The following is a 23,115-nucleotide window of genomic DNA, read 5'->3' as shown; positions in this document are numbered from 1 at the left end:
CCGCCCCGGCTCCCCACATCCGGGTTCCTGTCAGCCGCCGCCGCGCCGCCGCCTGCTCCGCGTCTCGGGGAGGCGGCGGGGCGGAGAAGGGAAGGGAAGGGAGGAGGCAGCGAAGATGGCGGCGGCGGTGGGGAGAGCCGGCTCCTTCGGTTCCTCGTCGGCATCCGGTGCCGCGAACAACGCCGGCGCCGAGCTGCGGGCGGGCGGCGAGGAGGACGATGGGCAGAACCTCTGGTAACCGCCCGCCCCGCCGCCGGGCTGCGGGCGGTGGCTGCCGGCCCCGCGGGTGGGGAGGCGGGGGCCGCGCTGCGGGCGGGAAAGGAAGGGAAGGGAGGCGCTGGGCGGCGGCCCCGCGGCCCCGGCTCAGCCGTGCCTCTCTCCGCGGCAGGTCCTGCATCCTCAGCGAGGTGTCCACGCGCTCCCGCTCCAAGCTGCCCTCGGGGAAGAGCGTCCTGCTGCTGGGTGAGCACCGCGGCCCTCCGGCGCGCACCGCCACGAGGAACTGAATGGCTGTGGGCGGGTGGATCCGCGAGCTCCCCCTCGGCCAGCCCTCCCGTCTCTCAGAGCTGCGTGTCGGCGTGTGGGAGCGTGGCTGAAGCCCGGGGGAGAGTCACGCGGGCTCTGCGGGCGCTGTGGCACTCGGTAGCCCTGTGCTCATCCATCTCTTGGGGGCTTTTTCCCAAGTGTTTTCTCTCATCCTCGAGCTGCCTGTCTCTGTGACCCTTTTCTTCCTGCTCTGAGTGGTGGCTTAGAACTTCCCAGCGAGGAGAATGCCGTGCAGGGATTACGGGGCTGTCTGGCGAACCTGTTACAGAACTTCTTGCCCTCTGATTTGTTGCTTTTTACGTGATGTAACTGAGTAGGCTTTTGAGATTGGAGGTTCTGTTGATCTTAAAGAAAGATTGCATAATAATTGAGAGCTTTTTATGTCATCCTTTGAAATTAAATTGGGTAGCTGTTCTTGGTGGAGTTGGAAGGGCTCTTCCTTCCAGTGGTGATCCTTGCCTAGAAGATTACGCTTCTGTCTTTCTCTCTTTGTAGTGTAGTGTATGCTACTCTTCAGTGCTCAGTAGTGTGAGACTGTGCTTCCTTCAGAGCTTGAGGGCATTGTAGAATGGTTTCAAGCACTCATTCTGTTTGTTGTATAGAAATGTGCTGTTAATTTCTTTACGTAGAGCTTATAGGATGACTAAATCATAGAACCGTTAAGGTTGGAGAAGACCACTAGGACCATCTAGTCCAGCTGCCAACCCATCCCCACCACGCTCACTGACCACGTCCCTCAGTGCCACATCCACATGGTTCTTGAACACCTCCTAAACATAACACTTCTTTTTAGCTGATGCTCTTTTTTTTTTTTTTGGTTGTGTGATTTTTTTTTTTTTTGGTATGAATTCTACGTAATCTCTGTATTCAGTTGACTGTTCCTTTGCAAGCCAGGGTGCTGTACCTGAAGTATGCAGCCAATGGGAAAGGAGAGTCCAGACTGAGGTTGGAGTAGGTGAAGCCTTATCTCTTCAGGCAGTTTCTCAGTTGCCCCAGGTTTCCTCTGTTTTTAAGCTTCCTTCCTTTAAGTAGTTCTTATACTGGCTTTTTGTTGTTAATAAGGATCACTTCTTGCCATGACTGTTTCCAATTTCTTTACTCTTAGAATACTTTTCAGCAGGAGTTATAAAGTACATTTTCACTCACTTTGTGTTAGAGAAGTTTTAGTATTGGTGTGCTAATTCTGCAATTTCAGCATTTATTTTTAACTATGCTAACATCTCATTTTTAAGAGCCTGGAAAACATTTCAAAACACCACAGAAATAACTCAGGAAAACTGGGATACCAGATGTCAGTTTCTGGATATGACGCGCTGTTCTGTGAAATGAAGATTAACATATTACACTGGTAATTCTTTGCTCAAAATTGGCAAAATCCAGGCTGATTTATAGTTTTGCTTCTCCAGAATTGTTTCATTTTCTTAGTGTGAAGCCTTCATACTTTGATTGGCGCTGCATGTAGTATAAAGGCATTTTTCTATGATTCTGTGAACTAATAATAGAAATACAAGCTTTCCTGAACAATTCTATACAGCAGGTATGCTCTGATCCCTAAGCAGTTTTGTCAGAGCAGCCATAGCCACCTCATTTAGCATGTCATAGCAGCAGAAAACATGCTATCCCCGTTTTCTTAAGGAAATGGGCTTGTCTTGCTGCCAATTCTGGGTGCTATTTTGGAGACAGCTGGAAGTGCGTGGCTTTTGTTGCTGCTGGAATTTCTCATTCTTTTTTTTTCCTCCCAAACTCTTCCTTCTGCTCACTTGTACGGTAAAGGTGCTGAGCAGACGAGATCGGTGCTTTTTGTTGAGTGTGATGATAAAGCTGATGCTTACTGAGAGCCCTCTTGTTCATTCATTGCTGCAATAATTATACCTGAACCAGCAAGTGGGATAGATGAAGCAGCTGAAATGTCACTGCTGTGGGTTATGGATGGAATCCATAGCAGCACAGAATGTGTGAAGGCTTGAATTCAGAGGCCTGAACTAATCATTTATTCAATAAATTGCAGCATGTATTCAAGCAGTAATGTGCAAAGTCATTCCGTGATGCATGAGAAAACAGGCTCCCTAGCTTGCAAACCAACTGAATAGATGCTTTCTAGCAGGCTTTGTGTTTCATGCATTCCGATCTCTGAAGCATAGCACAGTTCTTTGCCTGCAATTCTCAGGATGTCAAACCATCTAGTGACACGTGCATCCGACTGCAAGTGTCTGTGTTGCACACCTACGCTGCCGTTGAATCACTAGCATTTTGGCTTTCTCTGTGCTTTACTCCACTCGGTAATAAAGGCTTTGAGCTCAGTGGCAGTCAGTGCTCAGCTGCCTTGCATGCACACTTTCTTGCTTTGCAGGGCCAGGCCTGTCTGTTTGAATCTTTGAGCTCTGCTCCTGCCTGTTGGCTGTCAGTATGCTTGAGAAGAAGTTCCCACAGTCTATACAGCTAATTTGCAGGTGCACTTTTCTGCATGGATGTGTTTTGAGAATGACTTATTGTAGAGAACTGGTATATCCCAAGGAGTTGTTGCAACTTGTTGCTTTCCTTTAGTGGATCCTTGAACTGCAGTGAGCTTCAGTGTTACGTTTTGAGACAGCAGATTGTCATGAGACTACAAAAATACTATGAAATATTCTTACTGAATTTTTAGTGTTGAACAGAACTTTAACTTTCTATTTGCTTTTTTTTGCTATTCAAATAGCTGTTGGCTTTTCCATGATCACTTCATCATTGCAGCTGATGAAATGTTGCTTGTTGGTTGTATCTTGATTGTTCATCTTGAACGTTTAATTCTCTAGCCTTGCAGGAATTGCCAGATAGCTTCTTTTCTTCCTCTCAAAATCTAAACTTGAACTTCTTCGCCTTCTGCGTGATAAGAGCCTTCCAAATGTAAGCCAAGTTCTGTTTCAGTCAACAGAGCTAGAGTGCTAAAGTGTTGATTGTTTTGATGGGACATTTACCTAGATAGTGTAGCAGCAAAACAATTAGGTTACTGTTTTAGAATGAAGGTGCACTTCTGAGAACGTTCTTCCTGCTCTAACACGTTTCCAAGAGGCCAGAATTAAATGAAATTTATGTAGTAAGCCTTATTTAGTCATAACAGCATGGGAAACTGTGGAATTTTTGAACTGCATTTATTTAATCTGTCTCTGCTTTGCCAGCAGTGCTGCTGATGTCTGGATCTATCTCAGAAATAGCTCTGAATGTGCTAATGTGGATAATTGTGTTTCTGTGCTCTCCAGGTAGGCTAGTGACAGGAATACTAATAAAGGCATCCCTTTGGTAGTAGCACAGGATTATTCTCTTTTGGTAGTGAACCTGGGTTAAAATGCAGTAGATGACTTACTGCTGTGTTACAGGGTACTCAGTGCTTGCCTTAGAGACGTGCTGCCTGTATTCACGGTAGAAATAAGTAATGCTGTTACTGCTGAACCTGTTTCCGCAGTCAGACCATCTATTCTTGTGTTGCAGGTCTTGCCAAAAGGATGCTGGAACAGTTGTTTATGCTCTGCTTTCTATTCTGCTGTTATGCAGAAGTGTGGTTACTGTGGTCCTCGGGAAAGTTGTTTCATTTTTAGTGCCACGATAAAACCAAGTGAATGGTGCGTGAGGAGAAAGATGCGTTTGTTCAGTGTGGTAAAACAAAGCTTGTTCTCTAATGAGTGAAGTCTGATATGGTGGTGAGTTATTTGAAGGCTTGATACGACCTACTGACTGTGAACTTGCATGTTGTTTTGAGGAATTCTGGAGAAGAATCTCATCAGCAGAATTAATTTTGGTCTTCTGTTCTCTGAAAGCAAACTAAACTTGGCTTACTCTGATTATTTTGGTCTTGTTCTGCAGAAGACATTCTTCAATTAGTATAGTATGTGTAAGCAAGTCTCTTTCACTGATTGATATGAGGCTGTGGAAAAGGCAGCTATTAGCCTGTGCTTGAGTGAAGTGTTTTATCTAGAAAATAGCTACAGTACGCATGCCCTTGACTGTAGTGGGAAGGCTGTTGTGTCTCCTCTCCACTGGATTAGGGCTTGGAGGTTCCACGCTGTGTAGCACAGAGATCACTCTGAAGCTGGGAAAGCTGCTTTGCCCTGCTTGATAACTCATTCTCAAGTTCCATCAAGGAACCTTTGGCATTACGATTACACGTGCAGCTTTTCAGCAAATGCATGGCTTCTCAAACTATTGCCGGGGAAAAAAATAAGAGCCCCTAATGGAAGGGGGATAGACCAACAATACTGTTAAAACAGACATTTTGCATTTTGCCATGTTGATTTCACATATTTTGAACACATTTACAGGAGGAGATTTATGTAAGTGAAAATGAATGCCTGTCTTGAAGGTAATGAATTATACTCAGGGTTGTTCCACGTGCAGTAAGAAATGAATGTCTGCCTTGTTCTAAGACAAGTGATAATCTGCTTCTGTTTTCATTTTCTAGACTGAAAGAGAAGTGGAAGTAGTACGAGTAGTAAATACTGTTAATTATCAACGTTTAATCGAACAGAAGTTCTGCAACCTAAATTCCCTCTGGGTTTAGGGTTGGACAGCACCCAACCAGCAGCTCATAGACAAGTGCTTGTCTCTGTTCACAGAAGGCTGTTTGCTCACCTCACTGTCCACCCTTTCCTTCTATGGGCGACCGTTCTGCCCAATTCTGCATCAGATCAGTGCATGCGGCGATATTCCAGTTTCTGCTCACCTGGAGTGGGCCTGAAGGGAGGGAGCAGGGCAGGGTTTTGTAGCGTGCTGCCTCGGTGCTTGTGGCCAGGAGCACGTGCCCTGCCTGGTGGTGATGGCATCTCAGGCTGCAGAGAGGCTGCAGCATGCACAGAGCCCAGCTCAAGCGGCTCATCGGGGAGTGAAGGAGCAGTGTGGGCATAGAAGTGAGATGGCTTTTGTTCAGCTGAATGCAAGGCTCTCCTTTTCGTTAATGAGATGGTGAAATACTGTGTAAGCAGATTGCTTTGACTGCTTCTTAGCTTGACTTCCCGAAAAATTAAATCTATTGTCTCTCATGTTTGTATTCAGCTTTAGTGTACAGCACTGCTTGCTGGCAAGCATCGCTTCTGTTTCCTCACTGTATGATTAACATACGAGTGCCGCTTGATGTAGTGGAGAATTCTAGTTCTTTAAGATTTATCTTAGAAAAGGAGGGGTTTGGGTTACTTACAAAAGCAGGATGCAATCTTAAATTTGCATCTTGAGTTTTATTCTGCCTTGCAGTTCAAGAGCAAGAATTGTGTGCTGGAAATATTTTGCTCTGTGAGCTTATGTATAGAAATTTGACTGTCACATCTCTTGAAATAAATAAGCCGAAGGATTTTGTCTGAAAATTTTGGAGGGGAGAGGAGTATGATGATTACTCTTCCTGGAGGTGCATAATAATGCTCTGTCTTGCATACTGTTTCAGTAGAGCTTTACATAAAATGAAGCACCTTATTTTGTAATGTGAACGGGCAGGGAAGTTTAAGACCTAGGGATATGAACTGTCCCTTTTGTTTGAAACTGAGCAGCATTGCTTTTTCCTGTACTTCAGGGTTACCCAGAGGCAGTGACAAAAAATATTCTTAAGTATGTTAGGGCTCATAACGTCAAATGCCACAGGTGTGTGTGTATCTATGTGTTCTTATTTAGAAATAAAAGAATATATGCTCACTTTTATGTATGTGCCTGCCAGTACCTACACTAATTGCATTACAGTGCTGTCTGTTACCCATCAAACTTAAAATAGCTAATAGACTTCCATCTCCTCGCCAATATTTTCCTTGTCCTCTTGTGGAGGAAAGCTTCTGTGCGTACTAAAAGCGTTACAATAAAACATTTGAGTTTTGGGAGGTCTTAGAGCTTAGCATTATATGCAAATAGAATTTGCTAATGAGGTTTCTAATTACGATTCGGGAGTTGTAGATAAGCACAGTTTTAAGATTTTCATATGTGGTGTTTTCTTTTTGTGTGTGTGTAGGGGGGGAAGGGGTTGGTGTTTGATATATTCATGCTGAAAAGTAACTAGAAAGCAGAATTTTACTGCTGTGGTTTCCTGGCATAACTTGGATATATTCGAAATTTGTTGACTTCTCAGGAGTTTTATTTTGAAGGCTTTAGGATGAAGAAAAATAGATGAATAGCGAGGATACAAATGTATTTGCAGCTGTCAGAGTTGTAATTGTAAAAGGTATGTCCAACATGTTTAAGAAATAGAGGTAGAATGGAACATCAGGACTTTGTTCTCATGTTAAAAGTAATCTTTTCTAACTTCTTCTCATGAACAGTATGGGCAAGGAGGAGAAAGTCCTCGTGTCCTGCACAACGTCCCCTTTTTTACATTCTGACAGCTTTTTCCAGACATTGACTCTAATTTGGCTTATGACCTTCTGAGAACTCAGGATCACCTGTGGGATGGGGCACATGTGGCTAGGCAGCTGTGTTGCACCCTTGTGAGCAGTTCTGTTTGTAGACCACTTTGTTCACGAATTGCTTGTTTTGGACCACTTGCCGGTGTTAACACCTTTCTCCATGTATCTTTCAGTTTCCTTTATATCATCAGCAAATCTCACTGTTCTGTTCATTTACTTGACTAATTAATGAAATTAAGCGTTCCTTTCGCTATGTTTAGAACTTCTCATGACCACAGATGTTTCTTAGGTTCAAGCTGCAGGCACTTTTGTTGAGAACTGGCTGAAGGTGCTAAACTTTCCGAAGGCAAACAAGTTGTAATCTTTGTTACCACGTATGTAAAACAAAGTAGAATGCAAGAGAACTTAGCTGGAGGTCAGCTAGTGTGAGAAACCTGGGGAGTGGCAAACTGCAATCCTCTTTCAAAGGAATAAGAATTATTTTGTCTTTTGAGCATTCTGCTGGCACAAGTGAACCAAAGCTACCTGGTTTTGTGCTTTTTTTTTCTTCTTTTTAATTTGAACCTGGTAAAACAACAGTGTTTCATACAGAAAACGTTGGCAACAGTAATAGCAACTTCTTGCAACATACCTTGCCAGGGCAGCAGCTCAATAGAGTCTCCTCATTTATTAGTAGATGACAAGTTTAAGAAGTTTGAGTACTTTGGTGAAGGTGGGAGGAACTGTAATTCATCTGTGGTGAAGAGGCTTGAATTGTCTACTTTTCAGGCAGAATTTCTTATTCAAGAGAATATTTGTACAAGAAGAGGGAAAACTTGTGTGAATAGAAACTCGCTGTGCTTTCCAGCATTTAGTTAAAATTACCTATAATTGTGTTTTCCTAGGGGTGCCCAGACTTAATAAAGTTAAGGACCTTGCAGACTAATTTTTGCAAACAAACTTAAAGTTTAACTGATGTAACTTCTTTTTTTTTTTTTAACTTCTCTGCACTTAACCAGATCTTAAACTTCACTTTTGGTCTAATTTTCACTTCGCTTTAAATGCCTTTTCATTCTGTTGTTAAGTTTTCTGGGTTACTTAAAGTAAATAGCATTATGCTTTCTGGTAGCTTCTAGGCTGTTGGTCAAATCTGAAGCTGAACTCTACGTTGAGCAATCTTGGGCATTTTATGTTGGGAAAATTCAACATCCGACTATCAGTATGATTTTCTTGCTGTCTTCTGTGGCTGTTTCTGTGGTCTTATAAATGTAGGTGTAATATTCATCTAGAGGATGATGGCCAAGTTCCTCTAAAGGGAAAATTCATCGATATAGGTAACAGTGAAAATTACTGTCCTTACACTTTTTTCTTTTTATGTAGTGCTTTTACTTTCACTGTGTTGGAGAGACTTGGAAAAAAATGTTCTCTTTGGCATAAAGCTGATAAGGTACTTAAGAACCTGTTATTAATTTTGATTTTATAATCTGTGAGTGAGCTCTAGGAAGTTACTGATCTCCATCTAGTCACTAACTCTTATCATAGAATCAGAATCCTTAGAGTTGGAAGGGACCTCTGCAGGCCATCTAGTCCAGCTCCCCTGCCATGAACAGGGGCAGCACAGCTAGATCAGGTTGCCCAGGGCCTGATCCAGCCTCGCCTTGAAAGTCTCCAGGGACGGGGCATCAACCACATCACTGGGCAACCTGTTCCAGTGCCTCACCACCCTCACTGTAAAAGACTTTTTCCTTGCATCTAACCGAAGTCTCCCCTCTTTAAGCTTGAAACCATTTCGCCTTGTTCTATCACCACAGACCCTGCTAAAGAGTCTGTTCCCTTCTTTCTTGTAGCTCCCCTTCAGATACTGAAAGGCCGCTATCAGGTCACCTTGCAGCCTTCTCTTCTCCAGGCTGAACAGCCCCAGCTCTCTCAGCCTGTCAAATGTGCCCATCAGTCTATCACATTAGAGAAGCAAAGCCCTGATCTATGCCCAAATGTACTTAGGTTACTCTTTCAGACTGGAAAAATGGCATGTGAATTTTTCCAGCTCTAGGACATGTACTAAGAAGATTTTTCAAGAAGAGTCTTTGGCAGCAGTTGAGCAGTTACAGTGTGCTTATGGTGCAAGGTTCACTGGCAATCTGACGTCCCTTTGGAGGGAATAAGTGGTCATAAAGAGTGAGATGAATGGATCTGGATTGCAGGCTGTGTCAGAATGTAAGACAATAGTTTCCTGTTTTCCACCTCCTTTAACGCTTCTTCATAACTGTAGAAAAGATTCAAAGAAGCCAGTTCATAAAGTTACAAGGAAACAGATTTTCCCTATTCAGCTTGGTGCTCTGTCCTGTTTGACTGGGGAGAATTGTCAACAGTATTCTTTTGATTGTGTGATGAACTTACTGTCACCTAAGCCTCTACTTCAGAAAGACTTTGTTACTGCTTTGGTTACAAGTGGAAGAGTGAAACTGTTTCAAGTGTTAGACAACTTAAGTTAGCTTGTAAAATGTGCATTAAAAACTTTTTTCAAAAAGGGTAGGTACTATCATAACTGTCTTTATAACTAATTAGAAATGAGATTTGAAGATGAAGCACACTCTTCAAACAAATGGATGAGTGGGGCAAAGCCCTCTATATTTTGAAAATTTAATGAGCCAGTTGTCTTGTTACAGAATGTTTCCTTCTTGCCACAAATGATTTTTAAACGTAGTTGAGTTTAAAGATTGAGTGGTATCTAACTTTTGTCTCTCCAGGTGAAGATGGAGCAGGTAAAACGAGCTTAATAGGAAAAATGCAAGGAATCGAGGAATACAAAAAAGGAAGAGGCATGGAGTATTTGTATTTAAATGTGCATGATGAAGATCGAGATGGTAAGTTTCTAATAGTATCTTAAACCAAATTAGTGGTTCAGTGTTGTGATATTTGGAATGAGAATGGGATGGTTATCTTTCTTGATAGGTCAGCTCAGTCCACGAGCAATTTGTATTATCAGGTTTCTCATTCTGATTTCCTTTACATATATCATGAATGACCAGGCATGAGGAGGAGAGCAACCAGTGAAGAGGATGAAAGAACCACAAAAAAACCACAGTGTTTTGCAACATTCTGAATGGATGGTAGGCAAAAGCGCCCTTGTCAAACCTAGAGGGAAAGGTGTTCAAGACTCCAGAAACCTGCACCTGTGGAATGCTTAATTCCACACTGATGGTTAAATTGAGGGGGAGAGGGCAGGGGAAGGACTCTATAGACTGCTTATGCAGTGTATTATAGAATAGTTTGGATTGGAAGAGACCTTAAATACCATTGAGTTCTAACCCACTTGCCAGGGGCAGGGTCACCTTCCACTAGACCAGGCTGCCTGAAGCCTCATCCAGCCTGGCCTTGAGCACTTCTAGGGATGGGGCATCCACAGCTTCCCTGGGCAACCTGTTCCAGGGCTCACCACGCTCTGAGTGAAGTATTTCTTTCTAAAGTGTAACCTAAATCTCTCATCTTTCAGTTTAACGCCATTACTCCTTGTCCTGTTACTGCACGCCTGTGTAAAAAATTGCTCCCTATCTTTCTTGTAGAGAGCTCCTTTAGGTACTGGGATGTCACTATAAGGTTTTCCCGGAGTCTTCTCTTCTTCAGGCTGAACAACTCTAGCTCTTTCAGCCTCTCTTCATAGGATAGGTGCTCCAGCCTTGTAGCTTCCTCTGGACTTGCTTTAGCTGGTCCATATACTTCCTGTGTGGAGGTCCAGAGCTGAATGCAGTGCTGCAGGTGGGGTCTCACCACTAACTGCCAAAGTGTAAAGAATTATCTAGAGGCAATGCTTAGAGGCAGTTAAGTGTGAATAAGAATACACCAGGGTACTTGTGGGTAAAAATGACTTCTCCGTGCTATGAAAACAAATATGGGTTGAAGGAGAAACAGAAGTTAGTTCCTTTTACCTTCTGAAATCACCTACTTTCCTGACTTCCACATCTGGCAATTGGTCTCAAAGATGACTTGACACCACAAGGTTAAGAATTTGTTCTGAATGTCTTCCTCAGAGCTTTCGTAAGAAGTAATGAAACTTGACCTGAAGGCAAAATGTAATCATATTATCCTATCTAATTTTGAATCACTAGCTCTTCATTTACTTCAGAAGCTAAGAGTTTCTGAGTGTAGGAGTTCACTGCTTTAGTGGAAGAAGCGGTAGGTTGGCTTATTTGCATTGTGATTGTCCTGCAAATCTGAAGAATAACTTTCTTGCCTGTTTACTCTCCATCTAAATCATTAAAGCCTGTGACAGAAACTTTCAGTTCTGCTTCAATTTTCTGATGGCCAAGGTACAGAGCTATACAGGCACATCACATTGAACGAATTCAGCCATCCCTTTTCAGCCCTTGGTCTGCTCAGCTGTTAAAGACTGCCATCTCCCCTTCAAAAGTCCCCCTTCCAAGTTGCTTCTTGAAGGGAACCATTTTCCCTATCAAATGGTGAAGATTAACAGTGGAAATATTTAATTTTGTCTCTGAGTTTTCATCTTCAGATAGCATGTTTAAGATCTTCAGTTACAGCCATTAAACTGAATTCTTTAAACTTCAGTGTTTCTGAGGGGCATGGGCTCTCCATAAGCTGCAGTTTGCTGTTGTGTGTGTGTTAAGCTGACTGATTGAAACACATCTCTTTCTTTTTTAACTTGTATTTTACATGCCTAAAGAAAATGCAACGGCTGTTACGGAGTGGACTGTTTCAAGTTAATCTCAAAATGTTTCTTCTTTTGTTATAGACCAGACAAGATGTAATGTGTGGATTTTGGATGGTGACCTGTATCACAAAGGTCTTCTTAAATTTGCGATGGAGTCAAACTCGCTTAAGGACACTCTAATTATGTTGGTAGTAGACATGTCAAGGCCTTGGACTGCAATGGATTCTTTGCAAAAATGGGCAAGTGTTGTAAGAGAACACATTGACAAGCTAAAAATCCCTCCTGAAGAAATGAAAGAAATGGAACAAAAGTGTGAGTATTCTGCGGACATCTAGGGATCCACTTCAATCAAATATGCTTAATGCTTTCTGCACAACTTAATTTCTCCATTGCAGTCGTCTTCTCTGCTGTAAATGTGGCTTAAAATCAGGAGTTCCAGATCCAGCAAGCTAGATTGAACTTAGTCTTGTTTCCTAGAGATTTTTTCTAGATTTACCAAACGAAAAAATTGAATGGCTTTCTATTTTATATTTAATTATTTTAAAGGCAAATCTTGGCCTTTTACACTGCATCAGTATTTTACCTGTTTGTGTAATTTGTCACTCTAGAGAATTTTGCATTTTTCTCTGCTTAACGAAAGTGTAAATGTCAAAAGCATTCAGGATGTTTTCATGCACAGTTATGTTTGGCCCTTTCTGCTTGAGGAGTTATTCTTGACACAAATGCAGCTACGTGTGTTTTGCTTTGGTTCTTGGCGTGGGTATGCTCTATCACTTTCACGTCTTTTGAACTTAAATATGCGGAACACAAGGTTATTGCAGTATTCCTTAAACCATCTGACTGAACTTACTGGTGTCATAGCACCTACTAGTTTTGGGCAGCCGTCGTATTTCACTTGGGGTGCTAAATCATGAACCTTGCCCATTCACCTCTCTGAACTACTACAGGAAGTGAGCATTTGGGAAAGCTGTGTGTCAAGATCAAGTAGCATGATTAAAGCTTAATTTATTGAAGTCAAGTTGGTTTCTAGAACTGTTATGTTCTTAAGCACTTGTTGGATAGCTTTTTTTTTTTTTTAAATCCAAGTTGTAGCTGTGCTGTGATTAAATGGGCAGTAAGGCAATAGCTTACTGCAGTGGGTGATATTGGACATAATCCAGACAAAAACTGGAATATAAACATGAGCCTCCTATGATGTGGCTTTATGTGTTCCTTGGTGGTAGAAGCCTGACATGGCTGGAAGGAAGGGAGAGAGGAGTCTTGCCAGAGTTTTGGCTGCATAGTTCTATTCTATTCTTGTTATCAGCTTCATTGCTCAGGAGAGGCTCCTGTCAGCTGATCTAACTTGCTAATGGGACTGAAATCTACTGTGTGTGGAGTCTTCTGGAGGCACCTTGCTGTGACTTCTAGTTTAAGTAGCTCAACTCTACTCAGAGATGGACTCTGTGGGAACAAAGACTGGTTTGGGAAGGCACTGGGGGGGATGTGGCAGCTGTGTGTGAAGGGTTGTGACAGCTCTTCCTGTTACTGAATTCAGCTGTGCCTAACGAAACTTCATAGCTGATCACTGTAACTGTGCCTCAAAGGAAGACCTGAGATTACATTCCAAGGTCTCTGAGTTGATACAGTACGTTAATCTTTTTCCTTCAAGGGATGCCTCCCTTGAGTTGCTGACATATCCTGGTGAGAGCTCTGGATTAAAAACACAGTCAGTCTGCGAGGCTCTCGGACCAGACCGAAGGAGCAATGTTGCCTTAATAAGAGCCTCAGTCAACTGTTGAAGTAGAGATGATAATCTGTATGTGTGCTTTTTTTATTCTGAATTTTGGGTAGAAGAGCTGAATAATTTCAGCCTAATGCACCTTTAACCCGGGTGTTGGATAACTCAGTGTTCTGTTAATTCACCCGGTGCTTTTCTAGGTATGGACTCGGCTGCAGTCAGCTTAGTAAAGGTAGGGATGGATGAACACAAATCAGGACAAAGCAGTGAGAAAGTCCTAGAGCAGTGAGCCACTGGTGTGTGTGGTTCAGCGGTGTGATTTAGCTAAGTCATCTTGCTGCCTGGATTTTTAGCTGAATCAGGCAGTGCTACTCATGGAAAAGTAATGAGGGTGGTTTGGGGTAGAATCCTTTTTCTGCTGGGTGAAATGAGATGCTTGATGTGAAAGGTACAAACATCTGATGCCTGATACCGCATCCTTGTTTGGAAGAACATTAAGTGACCTTGTAATTAGAGCTTGGGCATTTGCATCAGAACTTGACAAAAGTTACACTTATAACCTTGTCTTTTTTTCCTTCTAATTCTTGTTGGATTCTGACTTACCTTCCTTGCTAGATTTTAAACTAGTATCTGCTCTGTTATAAAATCATGCCAAATGTTTAACATACTACTACTTAATAATCTAGTTAATAACTTACGTTTTTTTTGTTTTTTACTAGTGTAGATTCATGGTGCAGAGAAGTGTGGACAAGGGACTTTTAGGTCAGACCAGCTAAGTGATATGTGTAAGGCTTGCTTCTGTTTATTCTAACAGATTTTCGTTATTTCACCAAGAAAAACGCAAGGGAACTTACTTTCTTTAGGAGATTGATCAAACAGTGATAGATAATAGCAACTACCTAGTGGTTCTTCCACAGTGATAAAAATAAAAATGGGTTAATGTTGTCCTGGTGGACGCTTAGAACTGGCCGTGTTCTTCTGCCTGTCCATAAAAGCAGCTTTCTTGTGCTGCACAGAGCAAGGAAATGTGTGGCACTTGCTGCGTGTTCAGTGTTTTCAACTTAAAGAAGCAGAAGTACTACATTGTCAGCAGTACTAGAGATCAATGGCAGTGGAAATCAATGTTGAAATACTAAAGTAGATGACTTTTTAATATAACTTTTTTTACTTTCAGTGGTAAGAGACTTCCAGGAGTATGTAGAACCAGGCGAGGATTTTCCAGCTTCTCCACAGAGAAGAAATACTTCATTACAGGAAGACAAAGATGACAGTGTGATTTTACCCCTGGGTGCAGACACACTAACATGTAACTTAGGCATTCCAGTAGTAGTAGTTTGTACAAAGGTTTGTTTCGCATTCTAGGTTTTTTGCTTATTTTATTTAAGGAATGCTGTAAATTGTGGATTTGGGGTGGGAGATTTATGGTTCTAAATTCATTCTGAATATGTCGGATAAGAATTCTTAAAGATGTTTAATGTTGAAGGTTGGGAATCTTCTGGAAGCCCCGATTGCATGTTAATTTGAGTGTAGTTTTTCCTGTGGTTTCACCAGTTTTCAGGGAATTGAGAAATACCTCAGACCTGGTTTTGCTCTCAGAAGTGAGCTAGTCAGTAAGCAACTAAAATTCCCTTTAATTTACTCAGCCATTCTACATTCTGCAAACAATGGGTTGGATTTTTAAATACTATTTTATAGGTGAAGGAAAATAAGTTTAAGGGTTCTAGCTAGTAGAGTGCTGCTCTGCTAACATTGCTTAGTTCTTAAGGTGTTTCTGTGACCTGATTTGGTTTCTATTAAATACTTTTAATATGTTTTAAGTCTAGAGAGAAAGTAGAGTGGTTCTTGTGTTTTGTTTTCTCCTCCTTGGCATTAAGCGTACTCCATCTGCAGCCTCTGCTGGCCCACAGTGAAAGAATAAACCTTTTGATGCGTATGCTGTTACTTGTAGAGAAGGTTGACCCTCTGATTTGAAAAGCCTGTTTTTCTTTCACCTCCAGGCTCTCCGTTATTCTTCCCTCACCACAACCATTACTTATTTGTTCTCATTTCCACGCTTCTTGCTTTTGCTTACCTTTGCAAAGGGCTAGTAAGTAGCTGGACAAAAAGACTATGCCCTGTAATACCACGGCATGTAAAAGCATTGTGCAGAAAATGGTGGTATTCAATGGATTGGTGTTCAATAGAGACATTGATTTATCACGTAACGTGGTTGCAGTTGGGAAGAGAATGGAAAATGGCAAACGCTTTAACTCCCAAATTAATGCTGCCTGTGCTACATGCATGCCAAGATGCATATTGGTTTTAAAAGGTTTTGTTACGTTTCTGAACAATCTCAGGAGGTTTTTGTCTTTTCGCTTCACCTCCTATGGCCCAGTTGTGAACAGGAAGTGCAGCAGCACTGCTATTTCAACAGATAACTGGAAGTGGTATATTAATTTTGTGCTTATCTTAACAGTGCGATGCCATCAGTGTTCTGGAAAAAGAGCATGACTACAGAGATGAACACTTCGACTTCATTCAGTCACATATCAGACGGTTTTGCTTACAGTGTATCCTTAAACACCTCATGAAGACAATATAAGGACTCAAAGCTTTACGTTAATTATGACCAGCTTAAAAGAATACTTGCATCTGTACCAAAGTAGTGCGCAACTCCTTTGTGGATGGAAGCCTGCTTTGGTTATTCCCTACATACAGTGCTGACTTAAATATTTCTTTAGTCTGTTGAATAATTTTAATTCATTACAGATATGCAAGAGTCTGGCATGTCTCCTTACTTGAAATTTCTTTACTTGCCTTCATTTCCATACTGAGGAATCAGTTCCTAAATCAGCAACTCTTAACCAACGAGAGCTCCCTGAAATGACAAGATAATTCATTTAAGCATGAAATCATTTCAGATGCCCATAAGATGTTATTCTTTTTGACCGAATATGTGGTGTCTTCAGTGTTGGGTACTCCCACAGGATAAGGTGATGAGGGAAGAAAGGAAGGACAAACTGGTGTGGGAAGGATCCCCTGCCTGTTCAGTTAGTAGGCACAACGTACATAAACTGTCACTGCTATATATAAAATGTTTCGATAGCTAGGTGTGCTCAGATCTAGATTTTAAGTGCCAATAGTATCCCTTCATTGTGTCATCATAATATGTGCTGTAGTAAGTGGAAGTCTAAATACTACTGGAGAGACAACAATTAACAGACGGAAAGTTAATTGAAAAACCTGAGATCTCCTTAAAGTACTGTGATGGTACTTCCTTTAGATCTACTTTTTCAAAATGGAATTATAGATAATTGCAGTAAGTTCTGTAGATGACGAAAAGGAATATGGAAGATAAGTAGGAATTAGTCCCTGTAATTGCCATATGCAACTTAGAATTCTATTCTAAATGTCGCTGAATGGGAATCAGATCTCATTAGATTACTTACCCCTTTCAGAATTTGAATTTCATCTATGTAGAAACTGGTTAAGGTTTTTGGCATTTTTATAATATCAAAGTGAAAACTACTTGAAACTTCCCTTGCTGCTTTTATTAATCCTGTGTGTAAACTTACTTTGATACTGAACCATACTGGAGTAATAACCACTCTCATTTGAGTACTAACGTAGAGCACAATTCATTTACCTTCCTTTGAAAGGAGATCACTCTGTAATATAAAAGCTTGGTCCCCAAATTTAAAAACCCAGCTGGGAAAATGAAAGACCTTTTGTATTCTTGGAGCTACTGATGTTAATGGTGTAGTATCTGTGTCATATCTCTGCACAGTCCTGCGGGATGGGTTAGTGATAAGGATATGGCATGGAAGTTTTCATACGCTGAAAGCAAAAGCAGTTTAAAAGACATCATAGTGAAGCTATTGGTATCGTGGGCTTTGAAAGGGAGAGGAGCCTTTACTCAAAGAGCAACAGATGAGTTGCCCTAAAACATATGCAGGAACAGAGACATAGATCCTTAAATAGCTTATTTCAAAAACAGCATTGGAAGTTGTTTGACCTATTTGATTTTTGTATTCCTCTTAAATGTTTCAGAGGAGATAATCTTTAAAACAACAAAAATGGGTCATTTTCCTATTTCTTACTAACCGCTGAAATGGAGTTTTCTTTAACGAGTGTACTCAGATGGGGCAGCACTTATTTACACTTCAGTAAAGGAGAACAAGAACATTGATCTAGTGTATAAATACATAGTCCAGAAGTTGTACGGGTTTCCTTTCAATGTTCCAGCTGTTGTTGTGGAAAAAGATGCAGTATTTATGTAAGTTATCTCCACTGTCATGTGTATGTGACTACAGCGTATATTTGCACAAGACTGCAGAGCCTTTTTTGTCTTATGTTTTTGAAAGATGAGTATAGCAGTCTGGTGAGCTGGGGGACTTGGAGAGGCAAGTGGACTGAGATAACAAATGTTCACTGCCCCAAAGAGAAATGTTAAACCAAGAGACATTTCCTTTCTGTTACGGGGAACCAGTCCCAGTCTGTAACCACCTGCACTAGTCAGTAACCCCCTGGCACAGAAGAAAGGAAATGATGACAATTTGCTGGGCTGTCAGTTCCATGTGGATTAGAACTGCATTCGAGAATAACCTGAAGTAATGATGGAATTTAAAGCCAAATGATCCTTTTTTCTAGTCCTGCAGGTTGGGATAACGACAAGAAGATTGGAATCTTGCATGAGAACTTTCAAACACTAAAAGCAGAAGACAGTTTTGAAGATAGCATAAGAAAACCACCAGTCAGAAAGGTAAAATGAGATGTTTTGAAAACAGAATACGTTTTGCTAGTATTTTTGGCAGCTTTTTATTTGCTTATCTCCCTATCAGCTTTTGGAACTTTGCTTCCAAGACTATGATAAACTTATTTTTGCTTATTTTGTCTTTTCATTTTGTTCTCAACATTTTCTTAGTTATAAAAAATAATTTTAAAAATTCATGTTTTGCATAGCTCTTCCCTGGCTTACACAGTATGTTCAGAACATTTCAGTGTATTTCCTCTCTCAAATTGTTTAAGAAAAAGGCTGAACTGCAGGGAAAACGTGGAGGGATTGAACAAAATGCCAGCAGAAGTGGACCCCGTGTGTGTGTATATATATAGAAGTTATTGAGTCACAGAATTATTTGCCTTCCTTCTAGCAAAGTTAAGAACTGGGAAGTGATCATTTTCTAAGCGTGATTATTTCAGCTGAGAAAACTTAATCCGATGTCCTTTCTGAGAAACTAAGACATACACTAGTGTGCTGAATACTAAGAGTCCAAGGGAAATACAACTGGCACACTTTTTTTGCATGCTTATATAGTGTGGATTATAAATTTTGGTATTAGCCATGCTTGCTTTGGCAAAGCTTGCATTTGGTGACTTGATGTGTAGACCTGGGATCTAAGATGTTTCTGTTTCTTATACCACTTCATCCTAGTGCAGAAGTTACTGAGAGTAACCCCAGGCTTGGGCCAGGGTAAGGTAACAGGGAACATACTGCAGAGAGCATGCATCTGTGAACAGGGGCTAACTGTGTATCCTGTGCTTTATATTGCATGCTTGCAGATCCTGATACTGCTGTTTTTTTTCTGTATTGCAGTTTGTCCATGAGAAAGAAATTGTTGCAGAAGATGACCAAGTGTTTCTTATGAAGCAGCAGGTAATGTTCTGTCTGTAAATGCTTCATCTAACAAGACTCTTCAGGAAAAAAAAGTTTTGTACTACCTAATAATACACGGGTTTATTTGTTGTTTGTTTTTCTCTTTTGCAGTCGCAGTTGGCGAAACAGCCACCTACTGCTGCAGGAAGGCCCGTGGTTAGTACTAACAAGTATTTCAAACACCATCACATGTACTTAGAGGGCTGTTTGTTTCTGAACTGCATGATCAAATAGTTTTGATCAGTTTATTTGTGTAAACTACATAGTGTTTAAAGCCTATTTCTTACACTGCTCTAAAATGATGACACTTCTTCACAGCTAGGCATGACAACTTGTATTGGCAGCAAGGGCTAAATGCCGTGGCTTTACTTTTCATATGTTAGAGTGCACCTAAGCAGTTACTTGACTACCCTTTCCATCCCAAGAGTGTGCCAGAGAGCAAACTGTATGTCAGCTGAATTGCCTTGGTGAGTTTTATATCCAAAATTTGGCGCTGTCTCTCTAGGAATATTGAAACTCTGGGGGGAAAAAAAAAATACGGTCAAGTGAGAATTATGACATCTAAATTCAAAATAACTAAAAAGTCAAAAGTTTAATAGAGAGCGTGTAAATTTTTAGAGATTACTTCAACTTTTTTTAGATGAACTGCAATTTTACAAAACCATATGTTATCTTTGAAGAACTGAGTAATGTTTTGGGGAGTTTATTTTGTTGAAGCTTTCTTGTTCATTTGCTCGTTTTTCCTTAGACTACCTTTAGTCCTTTCCACATAATAGATGGCATGTGGTGTTGTCTTTCCAAGAAGCTGGTTTTAGTTCCCCTACAATCTCATCGGTGCAGTGTTCACTATGGACAGAGGAACTATAAAGTAACAGCTTCACCTTTCTCATTGAGGTGTCTGTGGGGAAGCTTCAGCAGTGCTTCAGTTGCACTGAAGTTAATATTTGTAATGATGAAATAAGTGTGGGAAAAAAAAATGTGAACAAGATCTAATCCTGCTTCATTTCAGTTGTGAGGGAAACTACATTATTTAAAAAGTACAAGTGAGAAGGAGGTGCTTAATTTTATGTGCAATTACACTGCATGTTTTGATTCTGTAGAAGACTGTTTTAGTTTTCTCCTCTTTCTCTGCGCAGGATGCCTCACCAAGAGTTCCTGGAGGATCTCCTAGGACACCAAATAGATCTGTAACATCCAACGTTGCCAGTGTTACACCTATCCCTACTGGGTCCAAAAAAATTGATCCCAACATGAAAGGTACTTTTTATTTTGGGAGACACAAATTAATTTGGGGAAGTACCTGTCTTTAATGTGCCTATTTAGCATAACTGAAATATTGAATCACTATTTATCTGGACAATGTTTCGATGGTTTTTTTTTTTTGTTTTCCCCCCACTCGTGTCTCCTTGTAGCTGGAGCTACCAGTGAGGGAGTCCTGGCTAACTTCTTCAATAGTTTGCTGAGTAAGAAAACTGGTTCCCCTGGTGGCCCTGGTGGTGTTGGTGGCAGTCCTGGTGGAGGCAGCGCTGGAGGTACTGGCAGCAATCTACCACCATCAGCAAAAAAGTCAGGTATGCTAACAAGGTCAACTCACAATTTAGATTGTGCATCACTCTCATTAATGTAGTTTATCGGAAGTACAAACACAACTACATTTAACTGCATGTTTTGTTGGATATGCCTTCTTATTCTCACAGCAATTCAGTATTGCCTGCCCTTCTTATGGCTCAGAGAATCAAAGAAAACCTTCTCTCGTAGCTGTTTAAGCAGCTTATGCTATAAGCCATTTTAATATTATTCAGATACATTGGGACTTGATTTCAAAGTGATGTGTGTGTATATATAATCAGTGTTAAAATGACTTCAATACTTCTAAACTTTTTAAAATGCTTTTTAAACTCTTTCTTTTGCCGGTGGCCTAGCTCTGATGTGATGAAGGTTTTGCTTGACTGACTTCAGTGGTCAGTCAATTTAGTATTTTCTTTCAACAGCAGGTTTAGTACTTATCAGAAATGTCTGATAGGGATTCCTTTAAAGCTAGATGCACGCAAGACTGGGGAATAGGAGTTGAGAGTGACCTTGTGGAGGGAGGAAAAAAAAGTTGTATTGCAAGCTAGGGTCAGGTTTAATTGTGATTGTATAAATGTTTGTGCTATCCCAAGTTATAGGAGAGGTAAGCAGGTGAGGAGAGGGAATTGCTGCCTGAGGAGGGTGTGCATGCACCTTGAGCAGCAGTGTCAACTTAAGCTGACCAAGTCTGTGAGACAGACTCCAGCCTGTGGTAAAACTCCTGATTTCTATTCAGAATTACTTACAAACACAGCTGAATACAGCAAATCATTCAGAAGTATTCATACTTTATGGAATACAGAAAAGTGTATTTTCTAGACCTTACATTAACTCTTCATATGCCCACAACTTTATATATATGGAAGTTATTTTGAGAAATCTGAAATACAGGACGTGACTATATGTCTTTTGTTCCTTTGCTGTTGACTTTTGGCCTTAGGCCTTCACTGCACACTTTGGGTTCCAGAGTAACATTTCTAGGATTTCTCTGAAGCAGTAACAGGTTGGTTTTTTTTTTTTGGCTTTTTTGGTTCAATTTGGCAGATGCTTCTTGAGAATTAAAGATACACAGGCTTTGCCCAAATGGTTTCACTAACATCGCTGAGCAACGTGCGTTTCTCTTGTAGGTCAGAAGCCAGTTTTAACAGATGTTCAGGCAGAACTGGACAGAATTTCACGAAAACCTGAAATGGTCTCTCCTACATCACCTACATCTCCCACAGAAGGTGAAGCATCTTGAAGACACCAAATAAAACCAATTGTTCAGTTTTCTGGGGTAATTCAAACTTGCCTCTGCCTCTTCCTTCAGTGACTGGAACTAAAGAACTGAAACATCGTTTCAGAACACAAACAGTTTGTCTGTCTTTCTTTCGTGTGTTGCCCAACTTTACAAAAGGGAGCTGTACAGGTGAAAAATGGTATCGCATCACGTAGGACCACTGTTCACAGTGCAAGAACAGTAGATAAATTTCTGGGTTTTGTTGATAAGTCAGTGTAATTCTGTGAAACTGGCAAGTATGTCCACTTACAGATAAAGGTTGCTTAGAGCAGGAAGCTGATACACACCACAGGCACTTAATTTGTATTGATTTCCCAACTTATTAGTTGATTTTAATACCCTCTTCAGTAGAGTGTAGACCTCTAAAGGAGATAAAAACTACTAGTTGTTGGAAAATAAAACTACTTGCACAAAACTGTAACAACAAACTCCAAATATACTCGAATGCTTGATTTGGAGCATGTTTGCAGATGTGTTTGATCTCCCCTGAGATCTATACTGCATTCAAAAACCCATGCAAAAATTTCATTCCAGACTGAGACCTTAAATTAGTGGCCAGTTTTTTGGTTGTTTTCTTTGAATAATTTCAGACACTGAATAAAAGATGTATAAAGAAAAAGCAGAGGTTAAATGTACAGATTATCAGTATCCAGATTTGTCTATATATATATGGCTCAGCCTTAATGTCCCCCACTATGTTTCCCATATTAATTATGGTTTAAGATTGGTCATCAAAACTGTAATCAGTTAATAAAGTGTTCTCTGCATTCAAATTTAAGTAACTTTCATTGAAGCCACGGTGTTCTTTGTTTTCAGCTAAATTTGAGGATGTGATGTAAAACATCTTAAAATACACTTTATCTTTTACCTCTACATGAATATTATCGCTGGTAGAGATCTTAACTTCCTTACAGCACTGTTTCTGGGAGGAACAGGATAAAAGTCTGCTGTGTTTGCTGCTAGGAGTAAAACTAGCTTCTCAGACTTGCGTGGATTCTGCTGCAAGCACACTAGTTACACCAAGACTGATGACTCCAGTGTATTGTATTAGATAGCTGACCAAGGTCAGGGTTTCAGCTTTCAGAACAAAAATGCTGAGCATCCCTTTACTGTTCTGTTTCAAGCTTACGGTCTTTTTGTACTGATAGCCACAGAATACTAAGTGTAAAAAGTATATCCCGATCTAATAATTACCAAGTAACTTCAGTGAGTTTAGGGTTTTGTTTGTTTGGTTTTTTTCTTTGTTTAGTTTTGTTATTAGTTTTGGGTTTTTTAAATAAAGCCTTAATTTCTCCAGCTTATCTAAGAAACTTCTAAAGGCTCCTTATGAAGGAGTAGATCTTCGCTATTTTGAATGTGATGCTATTGTTCTTA

The 23,115-nt window shown here is 40.7% G+C and overlaps 1 protein-coding gene across 1 annotated transcript; it reads left to right on the top strand.

Moving 5' to 3' along the window:
• On the top strand, positions 1–21,813 carry DYNC1LI1 (dynein cytoplasmic 1 light intermediate chain 1). The gene is made up of 13 exons (XM_021388990.1): positions 1–234; positions 389–462; positions 9,620–9,736; positions 11,623–11,853; positions 14,436–14,605; positions 15,717–15,810; positions 17,381–17,516; positions 17,891–18,002; positions 18,834–18,893; positions 19,005–19,049; positions 20,030–20,150; positions 20,306–20,464; positions 21,590–21,813. The coding sequence occupies exons 1-13, from the start codon at positions 116–118 to the stop codon at positions 21,700–21,702; spliced, it is 1,551 nt and encodes a 516-aa protein (XP_021244665.1). The 5' UTR covers positions 1–115; the 3' UTR covers positions 21,703–21,813.

Source organism: Numida meleagris, chromosome 2 (genome assembly GCF_002078875.1).
Source record: "Numida meleagris isolate 19003 breed g44 Domestic line chromosome 2, NumMel1.0, whole genome shotgun sequence".
Taxonomy (NCBI): domain Eukaryota; kingdom Metazoa; phylum Chordata; class Aves; order Galliformes; family Numididae; genus Numida; species Numida meleagris.
This window is presented reverse-complemented; position numbering and strand designations above follow the sequence as displayed.

Bases quoted from the DNA above. Each gene is read 5' to 3' on its own strand.
- DYNC1LI1 (XM_021388990.1), top strand. From the start codon at position 116: ATGGCGGCGGCGGTGGGGAGAGCCGGCTCCTTCGGTTCCTCGTCGGCA. The intron at 9,737-11,622 runs GTAAGTTTCTAA...CTTTTGTTATAG, and splicing joins GCATGATGAAGATCGAGATG to ACCAGACAAGATGTAATGTG. The intron at 14,606-15,716 runs GTTTGTTTCGCA...TTATCTTAACAG, and splicing joins TAGTAGTAGTTTGTACAAAG to TGCGATGCCATCAGTGTTCT.